Raw genomic sequence first — 15516 nt, 5'->3', positions numbered from 1 at the left:
ACACAGCACACCAAAAATCAGCAAAATTTTGCTGGTTTCCAGCAATGAAAGTTTGGTGTGTATACTCTGGTAATGTTTTTACTTCTAGTCAAAAATTGAAAACGTATTATGCCCAAACGATATACCTAAATATTAAACGAGGGAAACTCGTTGGTCTTCAATGCTATAACCGCCGAAACACGAAAACAACCAGGCCATTACATTTCACTTCGTTCCTTGGGGAGTTGCTGATAGTGCTGGGACTATCCGGATTAAAATATCCGGATATCCGACCTCGGATATCCGACAAATATCCAAAATCCGGGTCAACCGGATATCCGGATATTATCTGACAGGATATCCGGATTTTCGGATAGTCGGATATCCGGATATCCGGATATTGTATCCGAACATAGTTTAATGAGAATTATGTAAATAATTACTTACGAGGAGATGGGGGATTGTGGAAAAAGCCATTTTTCGCGATACATTTCATTCAAACGGGCTTAAAAGACAGAAAAAAAAATCCGGATATCCGGATATCCGACTATTCGATTATCCGTATCCGGATATCCGAATAGTATTCGTTTACACACCCGTGATCCGAGCTTTGGATAACCGGATCACGAATATATCCGGGTAAAAGTCCCAGCACTAGTTGCTGAATAATACCTTTTCAACACACGGTGGCGAACCAGCCTGTGGCTGACAGCCGCCCTCAAAAAGCAATAAAAAAAACTTTTCAACATTCATTCAAACTCTAGGTACATTTTAAATTAACAATATTCCTACCAAACTCACTCAACACCTGATGGCTACGAGACTACCTAATATTCCAACACACAAGCCCCAACAAACCCCAAAAAATGGATTCATTCGTGTTTTCACGTATCTTTTCTTACTTCAAGTACATTTTGAAATTTTTCCTTGGAAACCTCAACAAATTTGCAATTTGAGTGCAATTTTGAGTAAGATTGTAGCAGAAAAATCTAAACGAGACGAGTTGCTCGCTGAGGCTTCAGTAAAAGGGCCCAATATTCCATAAAGATACAGCTATTTTTGTTTGCCAGTCGAAAAGTGGAGGATGCTGAATGATAGCTTTGCATGAAAACTTGTTTCCCCTTGACTTCAAGGAAAACTGTATCAAAAAAAGTTAAAATCTGAATGAGATATAGCTTTTTTATGAAGGAAACCATTTTTAGTACGATTAGTGGTAAAATAATATAAATTAGTAACGCCCCCATCGGCGTAATTTTGAACTAAATGTAAATGTCATAGCATAAACTTATTGGTATTAACCTAAACAACAACTTTGCCGAAGATAGTATGACTAAAAACTAATCATGATGCTCACATTTACAAAGCTCGCATTTTCGTAACGCGACACCATTTGCAGGAGACTGTTTTGCGTAACGCGACACCATTGACACACCGAAATGTTTTTGGGAACATTTCGCTAAAGATTCAGTGTTTTCTATGTTGTAATATGTCATTTTGTTGCATTTTGTCTCTGAAACAAATGTCTACAAGAAACCAGGGTTCAAGAACTTACAGCAGAGCAGATATCCGAACGTATGCCATCGAAGGTTGAAAAAGCGAAATTCAGCGATGGTGTCGCATTACAAAATGTATCGGGTTGCAGTGCATGATACAACTATCTAATTTGCTAAACCAACCCGTCATAAGAAAGTACATTTAGTTGGCATTATTTACGACCTATTTAATCATAAGCTCTTTAAGCTAATTTTTAATATCCAGCCTAAAATGTACACCAAAGTCGGTTCCTCATGGTGTCGCGTTACGCTGGAATGTGTCTTATGTTGTTGTAGCTTTTAAAAATAATAGAAAGTGACTACATAAGTTTGAGCCTCGCGCGCGGAATTCAGATATAAATGGATTCTTTAACAATGCTTAGAGAAAAATCATGAAGTAGTTGTGGTTAGTCTGGCTGAAGGTCACGAAAACCCTATGCTAGTTTTGTGTAGCTCTATAGCTCTTCACATTTTTACCGACGTGAATCAAGTAAACAGTTTTTGAAGAGGTTTATATCTGGAGGTAAAATCAGTTCGTTTTTTTGTATAACTGATTTAAATGTGACTACATTAATTATCTATAGAAAAATCGTCCAGCTCAAACCTTTTAGGGGTATGTGGCGGGACCATCATCATCATCATTATCAGAATACCCGTACATTACACTGGAGTTACGAAAACGATGAGCGATGAACGATGAAGCGATGAGCATCTATGTTTACGCAAGCGCAATACGAGTCTAAATCCCAATATTACTGATTTGCCAGTTAAAAAACAGATTGGTTATATAATTTAAATTAGTTTTGAGTAAAAATTGTATCCCCCCTCCTCTCACCCTAAATCCCTACTAGCTCGTAGTCGGCCGCGAGAAATAAAAAAAATGCCTCCCTCCCTTTCCCGCTAACTTAGAAATAATAAGAATTGTATCTGGCTCAGTAAAACATAAGATGTATCGCGCCGTGTCAAATAAACTATCTAAACTAAAACTACTATCTAAACTAAACGCAGACAAACATTTTTTTTAGAAGCCACTATTGAGAATCCTTCATCATTGATTTCGTTCTGACGTATTTCAGCCCTAGGAAGATAGTTTACGTCAAGTTGACTCCTCGCTTCTAGTAACATTGCCTTCTTGCCCTATGATTATGTTTACAGGATTAATAACTACATGTTCTATACATATGTTTATGCTTATGGCTCACAATCAGCTGTTAGATTTTCGAATGTATTTTATCTCTTTTAGGTGCTACATTTGATTGGATACGCAATACAAGAGGAAGAATCAGGATTTTATCCTTTCCTGAAATTTGCTGAACGGTCTGACCAAATCAAAATTTTCCCAATGCTAGAAGAGCTGATAAATAATCCAAGAGTAAGTTTTTCTATTTGCTCGTTGCTTGAAAAAAACTTGAAATTTTAGTTATTTAATCGAAAATCAATCTTTTATCCTTCAAAACGTGCTTTAACTATAAGTGTAAATTTAAACTACATACACTACACATTTTTCTTCAAGTTAATTTATGTCAAAATCGTATACGTAACCAAAGTCAAACATGTGAAAGATTTCGCGCCACCTCCACCAGATGCTGGTAACACCCTCCCAGAACTTAATGAAGCTTCGTGGGTGTGAAGGCCCTATTAAACTAATCAACTTTTTAAAATAACTGTGAAACTAACGGGACTGGTGATACTTTGTAGTAATACTAAACGCGAGGTGTACTGCCGTTCTACGCATAGTTGTCCCATGTTACTTTTGGTCGATTTTTGTTTTTTATCACCAATGAGTCTATTTTCACGTATATTTTTCAAAAACTTTTTAAAATAACATTGTTTGTTCCGAAAATCTTGAAAAACCATATCAAGTCTGTTTGTCCCATCGATGATTTTCTACACATATTTGTCCCACTAGATTTTTTCTATTCTAATTCATCCCAATAACCACTAATTCCCACATTTATAACTTGGGAAGTGCTACAGAGCACTAAAGACTTCTCCTAACAACGTTTGGTACATTACGGGTTTCAGAAATTCGGTACCGAAAATCACTTTGCTTGATTATTTAAATGCGGTACGTTCATATCTTTGTTAGGGATAACTAAGCAATGTTTGCTGGTTTGTAATCTGAATGCCCTTCCTTTTCGAGCATAAAAAAGGATAAACGCATGATATTCATACTAATTGGCAGTTGGAAGAACTGTCTTTTGTGTGTAGTCAAAATGGTGAAAGCCCAACAACGTTCAAATATGATAGGAATGGGCAATCTAAAAAAACAGCTTTCCTTTTTAATGGTAAGTCATCTGATACTTATTCAATTAACTAAACTTTCATTTCGACTATCATCACTTGCGTATAAAGACAACAAGACTAGCGTGATCATTTTCGTTAAAGGTTAAACAGCCTTGTATCCCCCCAGTACGAACTTTGTATTGGGAAACATCGAATGCACGTGGTGGGACTGATATGCGTAGAAATTACATATTAGAAGGCAAATTTCTTGGCATTATTGTCCCAGTGGGTATTTTTATGAAGAAGAGTGTTAAATGCAAAAACCCTCAACTAGATTTCAACTATAACTTCAACTATAAACTTCTTTTATTCTCTCTGCATCAGAACACTGAGCCAGCCAGTTGTTCAGACAGGGTTGTATTCTAGGGTGGTCACCACAGTTCTCCCCCTTTAGTTTAAACAATATTGAATATTGAAAATGGCCAAACATCACTGCCGTACAGTTATTCATTTTTTTTCGAATGCGGTTAAACATGACTACCGCTTTAACTTTTTTTTTTAGATAGTGGCGAAACATTACTGCCACAAACTCAACTTTTCGTTTGTTTTAATGAATAAAATCGAAATCCCTTTTAGGACGCTTCGGTCTACTAGAGCGACGCAAACATTCTGGATGACAACTCGAACTTGACGGTTGATTCGATTGCGACCACTGTCGCGTAGATGGGCCCTCCTGGGAATCAACTTCCTTAGGCGGTAAACACGCCGATGTGCCGCCACCTTCCGAATCACAAATTATTGGATGATCATCAGATGTGCCTCGGTAGATATACGAATCTGCTGCGAAACCAAGGAATCCGCCAGCATCCTCGTCAACGCTTTCGTCGTCATCGTCATCACGCGCTCTTTTCCGGTTACCACTCCTTCCTTCCTCCTTCGCAAAAATCAAACCGTGACGATTTCTGCGGGTCCCAACCAGCTTCAGCTGATTGCGATGCGCCAGATACACCCGACCTCCGACGGAAATCTGAAAAGTCGTTAAGGAAACACTTTTAAAAATTTTGCTTCAAGCCATCGCCGAATGTCAGTAGGTTTGAAATTTTTAAAGTAAACTAGATCTCCTGGGCGCAACTTGTCAATCCAGTCAGGTTTATGATAATCTTTGGTATTATAGCTATACACAGATTTATCCACATTATCACGCTTAATCAGATGATTCCTAAAACTATTCCTAGGATGGATTAAATCCAACAGCGTTTTGGGTTTATAGCTAAACAGTCTCTCTGAAGGAAAAGAACTACTACCTTCTAAACATGTATTCCTGTAACCAAACAAAAAATATGACACCAAATCTTCTGTGTTCAAACTAGCCATCTCCGGATCCAACAAAATTTTTTCAAACCTTCTTTTACCACTCTTACCATACGTTCTGCTTGTCCGTTGCTCGAGGGGTTATACGGAGGACTTTTCATAACCTTGATACTATGTTTCTGAAAAAATCAACAAGTTCTTTAGGATTAAACGGCGGTCCTCCGTCCGTAACAATTACGTCCGGCAACCCAAACCTAGCAAAAACGCTAAAAAAATTCGACTTCACACTCCTGGTATCTGTACTAAACTTCATGTACTCAACTTCAAGCCATTTTGAAAAACTGTCGACAATGACCAGGAAAACTTTTTTGTCGAAATAAAAGAAGTCCGCATGAATGCGGGTAAACGGTTTTGTTGTGACGATCCAGTTAGAATGTGGTACCTGCTTTGTAACAACATTCATTTGACAACACACAGTACAAGTTTTAACAAAATTTTCAATGTCAATACTCATGCCATGCTAGTAAACTGTTCTTCTGGCCATCTGCTTTATTTTGGTTATTCCTGAGTGATTTTTATGTAGTAAACGCAGAATTTTTTTTTGCAAACTAGCAGGAATAACGACACGGTCCTGGTATAGCAAACAACTCTCTACTACTTCCAAGTCTTGGTGTTGTGCATATACATCCAAAAAACTGCGATCTAACTTCTGTGGCCAACCATGCTTCATGTAGTAAACAATTTTTTGTAGAAACGGATCTTTTTGCGATTCACTTGCGATCAAAGCATGGTCCAACGGAAAATCATTAGAAACATTCAAACTTTTTATGTATTCTTTTTGCAAACTTGACGGAACATTTTCAGGAAGAGGAAATCTTGAGCGAAAATCTGCGTTGCCCAACTTTGTTGACGGCCTGTAAACAATGTCAAAATCGTAGATACTCAGTTCCATTACATATCTCTGCAGACGCGTCACAAGCAACGTATTTTTCCCTTCTTTCCCGAAAATTCCAATCAATGGCTTATGATCAGTATACACAGTAAACTTTTTGCCAAAAAGAAACTTATGAAACTTTTTGATGGTGCTAACAACTGCCAACGCTTCTAAGTGCAAAATTGGGTAGGATTTTTGTGCATTTGTTAAACTGAAAGAAACAAAACTGATAGGTCTTTCCTCATTCTTGATTTGATGTGCGATTACGCCGCCTAACCCATAACTACATGCATCTGTTACAACGACAACAGGTTTCCTCGGATCAAAAAACTCTAACAGCTTTGAACTCGGCAACGCCTGTTTACAGTCTTCAAACACTCGACTACAATCTGAGTCCCAGACAAACTTAACGTCTTTTAAACGATACAAACAGCTGAGGCGTGAGGACAAACTGGGTATGAACTTCCCGTAGTAATAAACCAAACCCAAAAATGCCTTCAGTTCAGAAACATTATTCGGAATTTCAGCTTTCCGAATAGTCTCGACCTTTTCCGGGCACGGCAACAAACCTCTGTCGCTCAAAATGGCAAACTTGAAACAAACCATTTGCATTTTTTGCAGATTATTCTTAATATTGGCATTAGGAAGACGCTCTAAGACCAAATTAAGCTTCCGTACGCAGTCCGAATAGTCCTTGCCTGCTATCAAAACATCGTCTAAGTAACAGTAAACTCCGTCGATATCCTTCAAAACCTGATCCATGATCCGCTGAAATAAAGCCGCACTTGTAGAAGCACCCTGTGGCAAACGATTGTACGTAAACAAACCTTTGATTGTGTTAATCACCATGATTTTTCTTGACCTCTTTGACAACAATAACTGTGTATACGCACCAGACAGATCAAGAGAACAGAAAACCTTCGCGCCAGCCAAAGAAGCAAACAAATCCTGTGTTAGTGGGAGCGGATACACATTAGGAATCAATACTTTATTGATAGAAACTTTACAATCAATAACCATCCTAATGCCACCGTCCTTTTTCACCACTTGAATTACGGGTAACGCCCACTCGCTATGATCTATTGGTGTTATGACTCCATCCTTTTCCAAACAGTTAAGGTGCTGTAAAACCTTGTCCCTCAACCTGTATGGAACATCATAAGCATGCTTAAAAACCGGTGTATGATCTTTTAAAACTAGATCTGCTTCAAACCCTTTAATTGGCGTACATAAAGATTTATCAGAAACATTGGCAAACTTACTCTGTATCTCTGCGACAATCTGGTCCGGGAAAACTGCTAGTTGATTTATGCTGCTTCCAAACGCCTTCCTCCAGTCAGGAATGAATACATCAAGCCAGTCTCGTCCCAACAAAGGTGTGAAGCAACTTCCACTTCGTAAAACGATCACTTGAACAGTTTTCGCTTGGCCGTTAAACTCAAATTTTACCGTTATCTATCCTTCCACCTTCAACTTACTGCCATTGAACACTGCTAATTTCTTGTCGCACGTCTCTAAAGGTATGTGATCGAATTCTCCCTCGTACATCTCCAAACTGATGACGGAAACTGCAGCGCCACAATCAACTTCTATTTTCGGCTTGCGGTCAACGTAAACGTTACGGAAACACGGTTCGTTGATTCTGTTGACTGATGATATCATCAAACAGTCCATGTCGTCGTCATCCGAGACAGATCTGTTCAAACGACGTCTCAAACTTTTTTGATATTCGTTCAACTTTGGCTTTACTGCTGGAGAATCGACAAACTTCACTGACTTTTTCTTATTCTTCAGATCGTGGCAAAAACGACGTGTATGTCCACTTCTGCGACAGAAATTGCAAAACAGATTTCGTGACTTTGAAGTGGAACGATTTTTACGGTCAAACGAAACTGATCGGCTTCTGCTCCTTCCTCTGCTAGGCTGACGACTCAGTCCACGCGAGCGATCTCGGAAATCAGACCGATTGTCCCGATTCCCAAGTCTGTTCAACACGGTCGCACGGCGCGAACTGGAATCTCGAGAGATTATTTTCACCCTCTCTCCTGCTGCTTCCGTATTCGTGATGAGTTTCTCCGTTTTCGCCAAGGTTAGATCGTCCTCATCAAACAAACGCCTTTGTAGCTCCTCATCGCGGATTCCACAAACCAACTTATCACGAATCGCCATGTCCTTAAACTGTCCGAATTCACACAACTCTGCTTGGAGCTTAACAGCTAGTATTAAATCCACAGCTGTTTCATTCGGCCCTTGTTCGCGTCTGTAGAATCTGTAGCGATGGATCAAATCGCTTTCCGTCTTGTCATACCGTTTTTTAAGAGCATCCGTAATCTCCTTAAACGATAAAGCTTTCAAATCCTTGCCAGGGAAAAGAAGCTTTATCTCGCTGTAGACTTCCCTACAGATAGCGAGAAACGAAACTTTTTGCTCCGCCGGATCAACCACTTTATGATGCGCAAACACCCAGTCCAACTGCTCCAAAAACTGCGCAAACGGAATAGTACCGGGAACGTACGGCTCGATTTGATCCACTAACGGCATACTTGACATGATGAAGAAAAAACAAAAATAAAAATAAAGAAAAAATGACTAACTAAAACTTGTACTAGTGTGCAAAATTACAAATGGAATTTTTTTCAGTGTATATTTCACTGGTGTGATCAAATTGAAACAAACTGAATTTGATCTCCACACAACTCAACATAGAAAAACAGCTGTGAACAACAAAACACTTTTGCCTATTCCGCTTCGTGCGGAACGAAAAACACAATTTGTTTCGGCGGTGCGATGAAGCAGACAAAAAATGCCGCTGATGATTACACACAGAAAAAAAACATGGTAATTTTTACTATTTTAGGGGTCAGCATGAGCAGATTTGATCGGTGGTTTTCAACCGACTATTTTATATGGTATAGATAACAATTCTGTGGTTATTACAACAATACCAAGGCCAAAAATCGAATGGTGAAATCGACCATGTATGGTTAAGATGACAATGTTTTTTTTATACTTTAAAACTGTCATAATGACCATGTTTAGTTATAATGAATCATCCACCTAATTGTTCGTACGACAAGAGAATAGTCATTTTCAGATGCCAACATGAGAATTTGTTGCTTCAACCATGTATTTGTTGTCTGAACCAAATCAAGCAGTCGGTTGAAAACCACCGATCCAATCGAGTCAAGCTGACCCCCAGAATGGTAGAAATGACAATTTCTACCATTTTGGAGATAACTCAACAATTTATTTTGTTTTTCCTCCTCGTTGAGGACATGTTAAGTTCTTGTCATCACACTGATTTGAATAACGCCGATCGAAGTGTATAGTATATAAAATATTGTATTCTGAACGTAGAATTAAACTGAATTGTTTTTGTAATGTTTATATAGTTCTCTTATAGTTTCCTATGACAGACGTGATATATTTCTGTTATTTTTTTTGAAATTTTGGACAACTATGTCCTTAAAAAAGTTAAAGCTCTAAAATGTAGTAAAGCGGGCAATGTATGTAGTTTTTCGAGAATGCGAAAATGAACGGGAATAGAAGGTGTGACTTTTAGGCTTAGAAAATTTTTTTGCAGTTCATCGTGGCATGCTGGGATACGGGAACACAATAGTAGGAGTGATTCGACTTTGGCTTAGAATGAGTTATACCTTTCCCAGTAGTTTAATTGGCCAAAACACTTTGCCGGAGACAACGGAGATTGCGGGTTCGAGTCCCGTCTGGACGAGGGAAAATTTTTTCTAAGCCTAAAAGTCACACCTTCTGTTCCCGTTCATTTTCGCATTTCCGAAAAACTACATACATTGCTCGCTTTACTAAACTTAAAAAAAATGTAAGTCATATGACAAAAATGAAATTAGTTCGTAAAGTCTAAAATGTAGACTATCAAAAAACTATTACATGGTGACTAGGCACTATTTCGTCCTAACCGCTCTATGTTATAGATTATTTGGCAGTCTACTGTTTAGCGCTCTCGCTAATAGTTTACGCTTTTTACGTTATAGTTCATACTTTTTAAAAGAATTGTTTCTTATATTCCATAAAAACTATGACATAGAAATCTATCACGTCTGCCAGAGGAAACTATACCACTGTGCATCGTGTGGCAGCACTTTTAGTCGAAATGTACAATGTCCCTAGTTTTTATGTTTAGTTTAATTATAACTTTAACTAACTTTATAACTAATCTGTAGTTCGAAGCTAGAGATGTTAAGGTTGGAAGCGATTCAAGCATTGGTGTCGGATTTCGATACCATATCAGCATATGTGCCTTGAGTTACTTCCTTTTAAACAAAACGCAAAATGCTGTCAGCTTAGTCTGGGATGGTTTATTACGAGCCACGCCAAACACGTTTGGATCCCCAACACCCGGTTTCCTAAAAGTAGAAATTCAATGAGTGGCAATTACTACTTGTCACTCTTACACATTACCTTTAGGTGTACCAAAAGTATGTTTATACCACTACGCTTCATAATGAGTTTCCGATGGTCTTTTGCTCTCAGTATCTGAAACTGTGAACATATTGATAAAAGTTACTTGCATTCATATTATTAAAAAATACCTGATTCATTTTCACAACCGTGAATAATATCCGAACGTTCTGTACGATTCTCGAGAACGAGTCGGTAGGCCGTATGTCTCCAGGACACTTATAAGATTATCGAATACATGCTCGGTGGAAGATGTCTGTGTGGTTTACTGTATGGTGCTTTTGGAATCTTTCGGTTAATCACTGGAGGTCTGCAAGGTTAATGGACAATATATAATAAAAAAACTATTTCAGTGCAATTCAAAATAAATAAACCTGAAAAGGATCACAGCAATTTTTTTTAAAGTATCGATATAAATAAGAGAGATTTTAAATTTAACAGAAAAGATTGAGAAATATATAACTCCGAAAAGATAATCATAAATATTTTGATATACAATAAGATTCTGACATAGAAATTGTTGATAAAAATAAACGGATTGCATTGAGGGATTTCATGCAAGCTTGTCTATGCAGTTAATTTTAACAATTTTAACTTACCATTACTCCGTAAAGCTTGAGGCATACTGAAACTGATTCCAACGTTCTGCAGACAGAGATTATTGTGATAATTTCGGTAACACCTGGGAGGGAGAACGGATACGAAGCCGTGTGAGTGTCAAAATGAACCAGAATGAGCTGTCATTGACTGTCAATTTGAACCAAGGAAAAATAAGCATTTTTTTGCGATGAGTATTGTTATAACTGAAAGGTATCGCGTTGCTCGAAAAAATATTCATCGCAAACAGTTTTTGTATTCATTGTCGTTTTACAAAAAATTTTGGTTTGTTTTTACGTAAAATAATAAATTTCATAAGCTTTAAGTAATAATCATGCTAGCGTACTTCGGTTATCAAACTTGCGCTTCTCATGATTTAAGGATTTGGTTACAATTTCGAACACACTTCATCATGGTCAAACTCGAAACTTTGAAAAAACTTTTAAACAACGGCAAATTGAAGGGAACACAGACTCGAAAAATTTGTCTGTAATATTTGCACATTCAGTATTCCTTCGTTTGAGTCATGCATGCGTTACAGCAAGAAGATAGTTACACGCTATCAGAAAACGACGCATGTGCGTGTTCTCTGTTTTGAGTGTAGTATTCGTTTCTCCCTCCCAGGGTAACACCGTTTACACGGCAATATATCTTAATGCTAGAACTGCACTGTGGTCGAGAAAAATTTTAACAATTTTAAACTTACCATTACTCCGTAAAGCTTGAGGCATACTGAAACTGATTCCAACGTTCTGCAGACAGAGATCGTGGTTGTTCATAATTTTTGTCGTAATTTTGTAAAACTTATTCGTCAACATTGGTTGGTTGTTTAGTTTGGTCTGTGATCCAAGATGAAGCCTGAAGAAAAAAATTGGCTTATTCTTCCGTTTGGTACAAGCATAGTAGTTTAATAATCCCACTTACGTTGGAATGATATAGCACGAACTGATGACCGATATTTTCTCCTTACAGTCACGATGATTGAAGTATTTGAAACTCGCTGAATGTTTAGTTTTTCGCGCAGCGAAAGAATGGCCTTGGTTCGGTCCGATCCCATTTGCACTTCCAAGCGGAAAATATGTACGTTAACATTCTCCATAAACTGATAGCGTTCTCCCCTAAATAGTATACGGTAGCATTTATTGGGCTCTAGTATGAATTTTTCTATTGGCTTCGGCTGTACCTGTCCAGCTTAGCTTTTCTCTAACACATATTCACCATACTGAGTTGCTGGCACTCGACTCGAACTTGACTTCAGATCTGTTAACAAAACGGAAAAGTTTTTCAACTTCAAAGAAACTTCTACGACGGAACGAACGTACAGTTGGAGATGCAGTTTTTCGTCGTTCCTCAACTGTCGTTTATCGAAACTTATTTTGCATTCTAGAAGGTCGTGCAACCCGTCAAGGTCAAGTTTTATGGGATTATTGAAAGAGGATAATGCGGTTTGCCAGCTAGCCGACAGTGAAATTTGACTACTCGACACCGAGACACGTTGTGGAATGCTTTGCAGAGGTTTTCCATTACCAGAATGCGATCAGTTTTTTCCATTTCAATTTGCGGCGATAACGCCTCAATGCTGCATGCCACAAAATCGGGCATCGGGATGCGGAAAGATATGCAGACCGCAATGTTTTTAACAGAACTTCGACGAATATTGTGTACCATTCGTCCACCCGTCAGACAGCATGAGCGAGTAGAGCGTAAGTGCTTTCGAGTGATCTCCACTTGTCAGATATTCCTCAGCCATATCGATTACCTGCTTCTTGTAAAAGCGTAGTCATTTGTAAACTTTATACTGAGCCATAGCCTGTCCCAGTAGGGTGATGATAGATGCCGAATGTTTGTGGGTTTTCTCTATCTCGTGTACCAGGTAGATAACTTGTTGCTTGGTGACAGGCTTACCTGTTTTCGTGACTCGTTACCGAAAAAGGGACTGTACAGCATCGCGTTAGCATTTGTGGAAGAAGCCTGCAGGTGTGAATCAAAAAATTATTAAAAAAAAATGATTTCAGTACTCAACCATCTGCTAACTTACCTGCCCAGCGCCACCGGTTTGAGTCTCGCTCGGGGGTCAGTGCGGAACATTGAAAAACGCCTTCTTGTGCTTGCCTACATATTCGACCGCCTCGTGGAAGTAAATACCAGGATGTTGGGTTTGTAGTGACGCCAGCCCGTTCTTGACTGCGTCGCAAACAACCCACCGGAGGCACTGTACTGCACAGTCAGCCAGCAGCTTTTTGGAACTGGTTTGGTTGTGATATTTGACGACGTGGTTCTTGAAGCTATTGGATCTCCTTTGAGTTTGGAAAATAGGCGACAAATTTTGAAGCTCACGAAACCAGCTATGGTTTTGACTTCGAGGCAGTTGGTGTCTACTAGAGATGCACCGAATATCAGCAAAAAATGGATTTTGCCGAATATTCGGCTCACCGAATAGTGTGTTACATTAGAAATAATATAAAATGCAGTGCATAAAGTTTTATGAAACGGGGTAAACGAGAACTGAGGATATGACTCAGGTTCATAGAGGAATATACCACATTCAGACGGAACTCGAACCGCAAACTTCACTCATGGTTCATGTCCCGTCTGGATGAGGTATATTTTTTTTTGAGCCAAATTCACATTTTCAGTTCTCGTTCTTTCTACGCATTGCATAAAATTGCATGCACTGCATACTTTGCAAAAGCACTTAAAATGTAATCGTTACACAAAATTTGCAATTATGCTCACGAACCATAATCTCTAAGAACATTTATTTTTTATTGACAAGTCAAAAAAGAATAAAATTAGGTGCGCCACGGATCAGCGTACTCCATTAATAAGCGCAAAATGAATTATTTCGAGCAATTTTCAATTATTTTCTTACGTGAACAGTCAAAAAGCGAAAATAACAATTTAAACATCAATCAAAACCATTTGGTTATTTAGTTATTATACGATCAACAATGTGTTCAACCGAATATTCGTCTCACCGAATTTGCTTCATTATTTGATTACAGTAAGACTGTGCATGTTTCAGGAAGGCGGATTGCAGTCTTAGTATGCGATTCATTAAATGATCGTTGTGAGGAAGCACGAAGAGCATTTTTGCGGTAATCTCACCGGTGCTGGTCAAGTGGGATGCCCTCTCGGAAGCAACAAAATCATCTCCTTGAGGTATGCTAGCACCTTTTTGAATTTAAACTGCCGCTAGCCGTATATAGTTTCTCTACGCCTGAATAATCGAAGCACACTGCAACTGCTTCTCACATCCCTGTAGATCGTTCCATTCTTGATCCCGACCCAGGACTACGGCTGCCGGCAAAACATGCGAATGTTTCAGCATCCAGTTTTGTTTTAAGATTCCTTTTGGGTAATACCATTCGTAGGATTGGTGTTTTGGTTTTGATACAGCAAATTCATAACTGGGTGGAAGAAGCTTATATTCTATAGATTCGCTAGAATTAAAAAAAAAAAAAAACAAAAACAACTAATTTTATAGTATCCGCTCTTAAGAATCTAGGTACCTTTCTGGCTTTCCAGATCCCAGATCGCTTGTGAATAGTGTTCCGCTGCACATCCAAGCCGGATAGCCCAACTAGTGGCTGAGCGGTGGTTACCAGCTCTGATGGTTAAACGCTGGCAGCCGTCATTCTCCTGCACTACTCGGGCCTTGTTCGAACAATTTCGTTAAATCCCGGCACGGTTCCTTATCAGTAGGTTTCGTTACCAGCCTTACCCGAAAGCAAGAGATTTCACTTCTGTTTTTCCATTTTTTTTCACTCACAAACATCGGCGCTTTCGCTGTGGGCCTGGTAAACCGAACTTACCTAATCTTATGCCCACAGCAAGGAATATATTTTGTCTAATGACAGACACTAAGAAAACGACCGATAAGGAGAAAATTGTTCACGATTTCGAGCAACTACGATATGATGCAAAATTTTTGCAGAAAACGTTTTGACAGTTTCAGATTACGGTGTCAGAATATATTGCAGCTCGAAAAATATTACACGTTTGTTCGCATGACTACATGATTAGGTAAAGTTAACCGGTAAACTAGTTCTATTGCAAATATCGATAGTTTTGATCACCAGATAAAACATGGTCGCTATGACCACTGCGATTGGGTTTATTTGACAATGTAAATGGTTACTGCTTTTTTAACTGTCATGGTATTTTCAACCATGAACTATTTCAATGTGACAATTATTATGGTAATAAATAACTACAAAATTCTGTGATTGTTGCGATAACCATGGGTGTAAGGTCAATACTAACATTTTATTTTTCTTTGTGTAGTGTTAGTGCTGAATCAAACAGAACTTACATTCAAAACTTTAATTTGCTGCTGTTTGATTATGGTAGTGCAGCATAAACTTTGGCAAAATCAAAAATGGCTCTTTTGCCTTTCCGATCACGGTAAAAATGAAATGAAGCGCAATTCTTCCTGCGTGCTAAACAGTCGAAAAAGGCTTACAATCGCACTTTAAACATGCAGTTAAAACAAGATAA

General features: G+C 38.5%; 1 protein-coding gene and 1 long non-coding RNA gene across 2 annotated transcripts in view; one reads left to right on the top strand and one right to left on the bottom strand.

Annotated features, from left to right (window-relative positions):
• The window catches only part of LOC129718617 (E3 ubiquitin-protein ligase UBR1), a 504745-nt gene that overhangs the window by 377789 nt on the left and 111440 nt on the right, over positions 1 to 15516 (top strand). The window contains exon 8 of the mRNA XM_055669553.1: positions 2755 to 2883. Coding sequence (XP_055525528.1) covers positions 2755 to 2883 — 129 coding nt within the window. The remainder of the gene's footprint in view (positions 1 to 2754; positions 2884 to 15516) is intronic.
• On the bottom strand, positions 9307 to 14935 carry LOC129718618 (uncharacterized). The gene is made up of 8 exons (XR_008726978.1): positions 14529 to 14935; positions 13055 to 14459; positions 11941 to 12987; positions 11723 to 11874; positions 11019 to 11101; positions 10551 to 10729; positions 10420 to 10500; positions 9307 to 10364 (listed from the first exon to the last, which is right to left on the bottom strand). It is a non-coding gene; the product is annotated as an uncharacterized LOC129718618 (long non-coding RNA).

The sequence above is a fragment of the Wyeomyia smithii genome, chromosome 1 (assembly GCF_029784165.1).
Source record: "Wyeomyia smithii strain HCP4-BCI-WySm-NY-G18 chromosome 1, ASM2978416v1, whole genome shotgun sequence".
Classification (NCBI taxonomy): Eukaryota; Metazoa; Arthropoda; class Insecta; order Diptera; family Culicidae; genus Wyeomyia; species Wyeomyia smithii.
The sequence above is the reverse complement of the archived record's forward strand: the minus strand, read 5'-3'. Positions and strand labels throughout refer to the sequence as shown.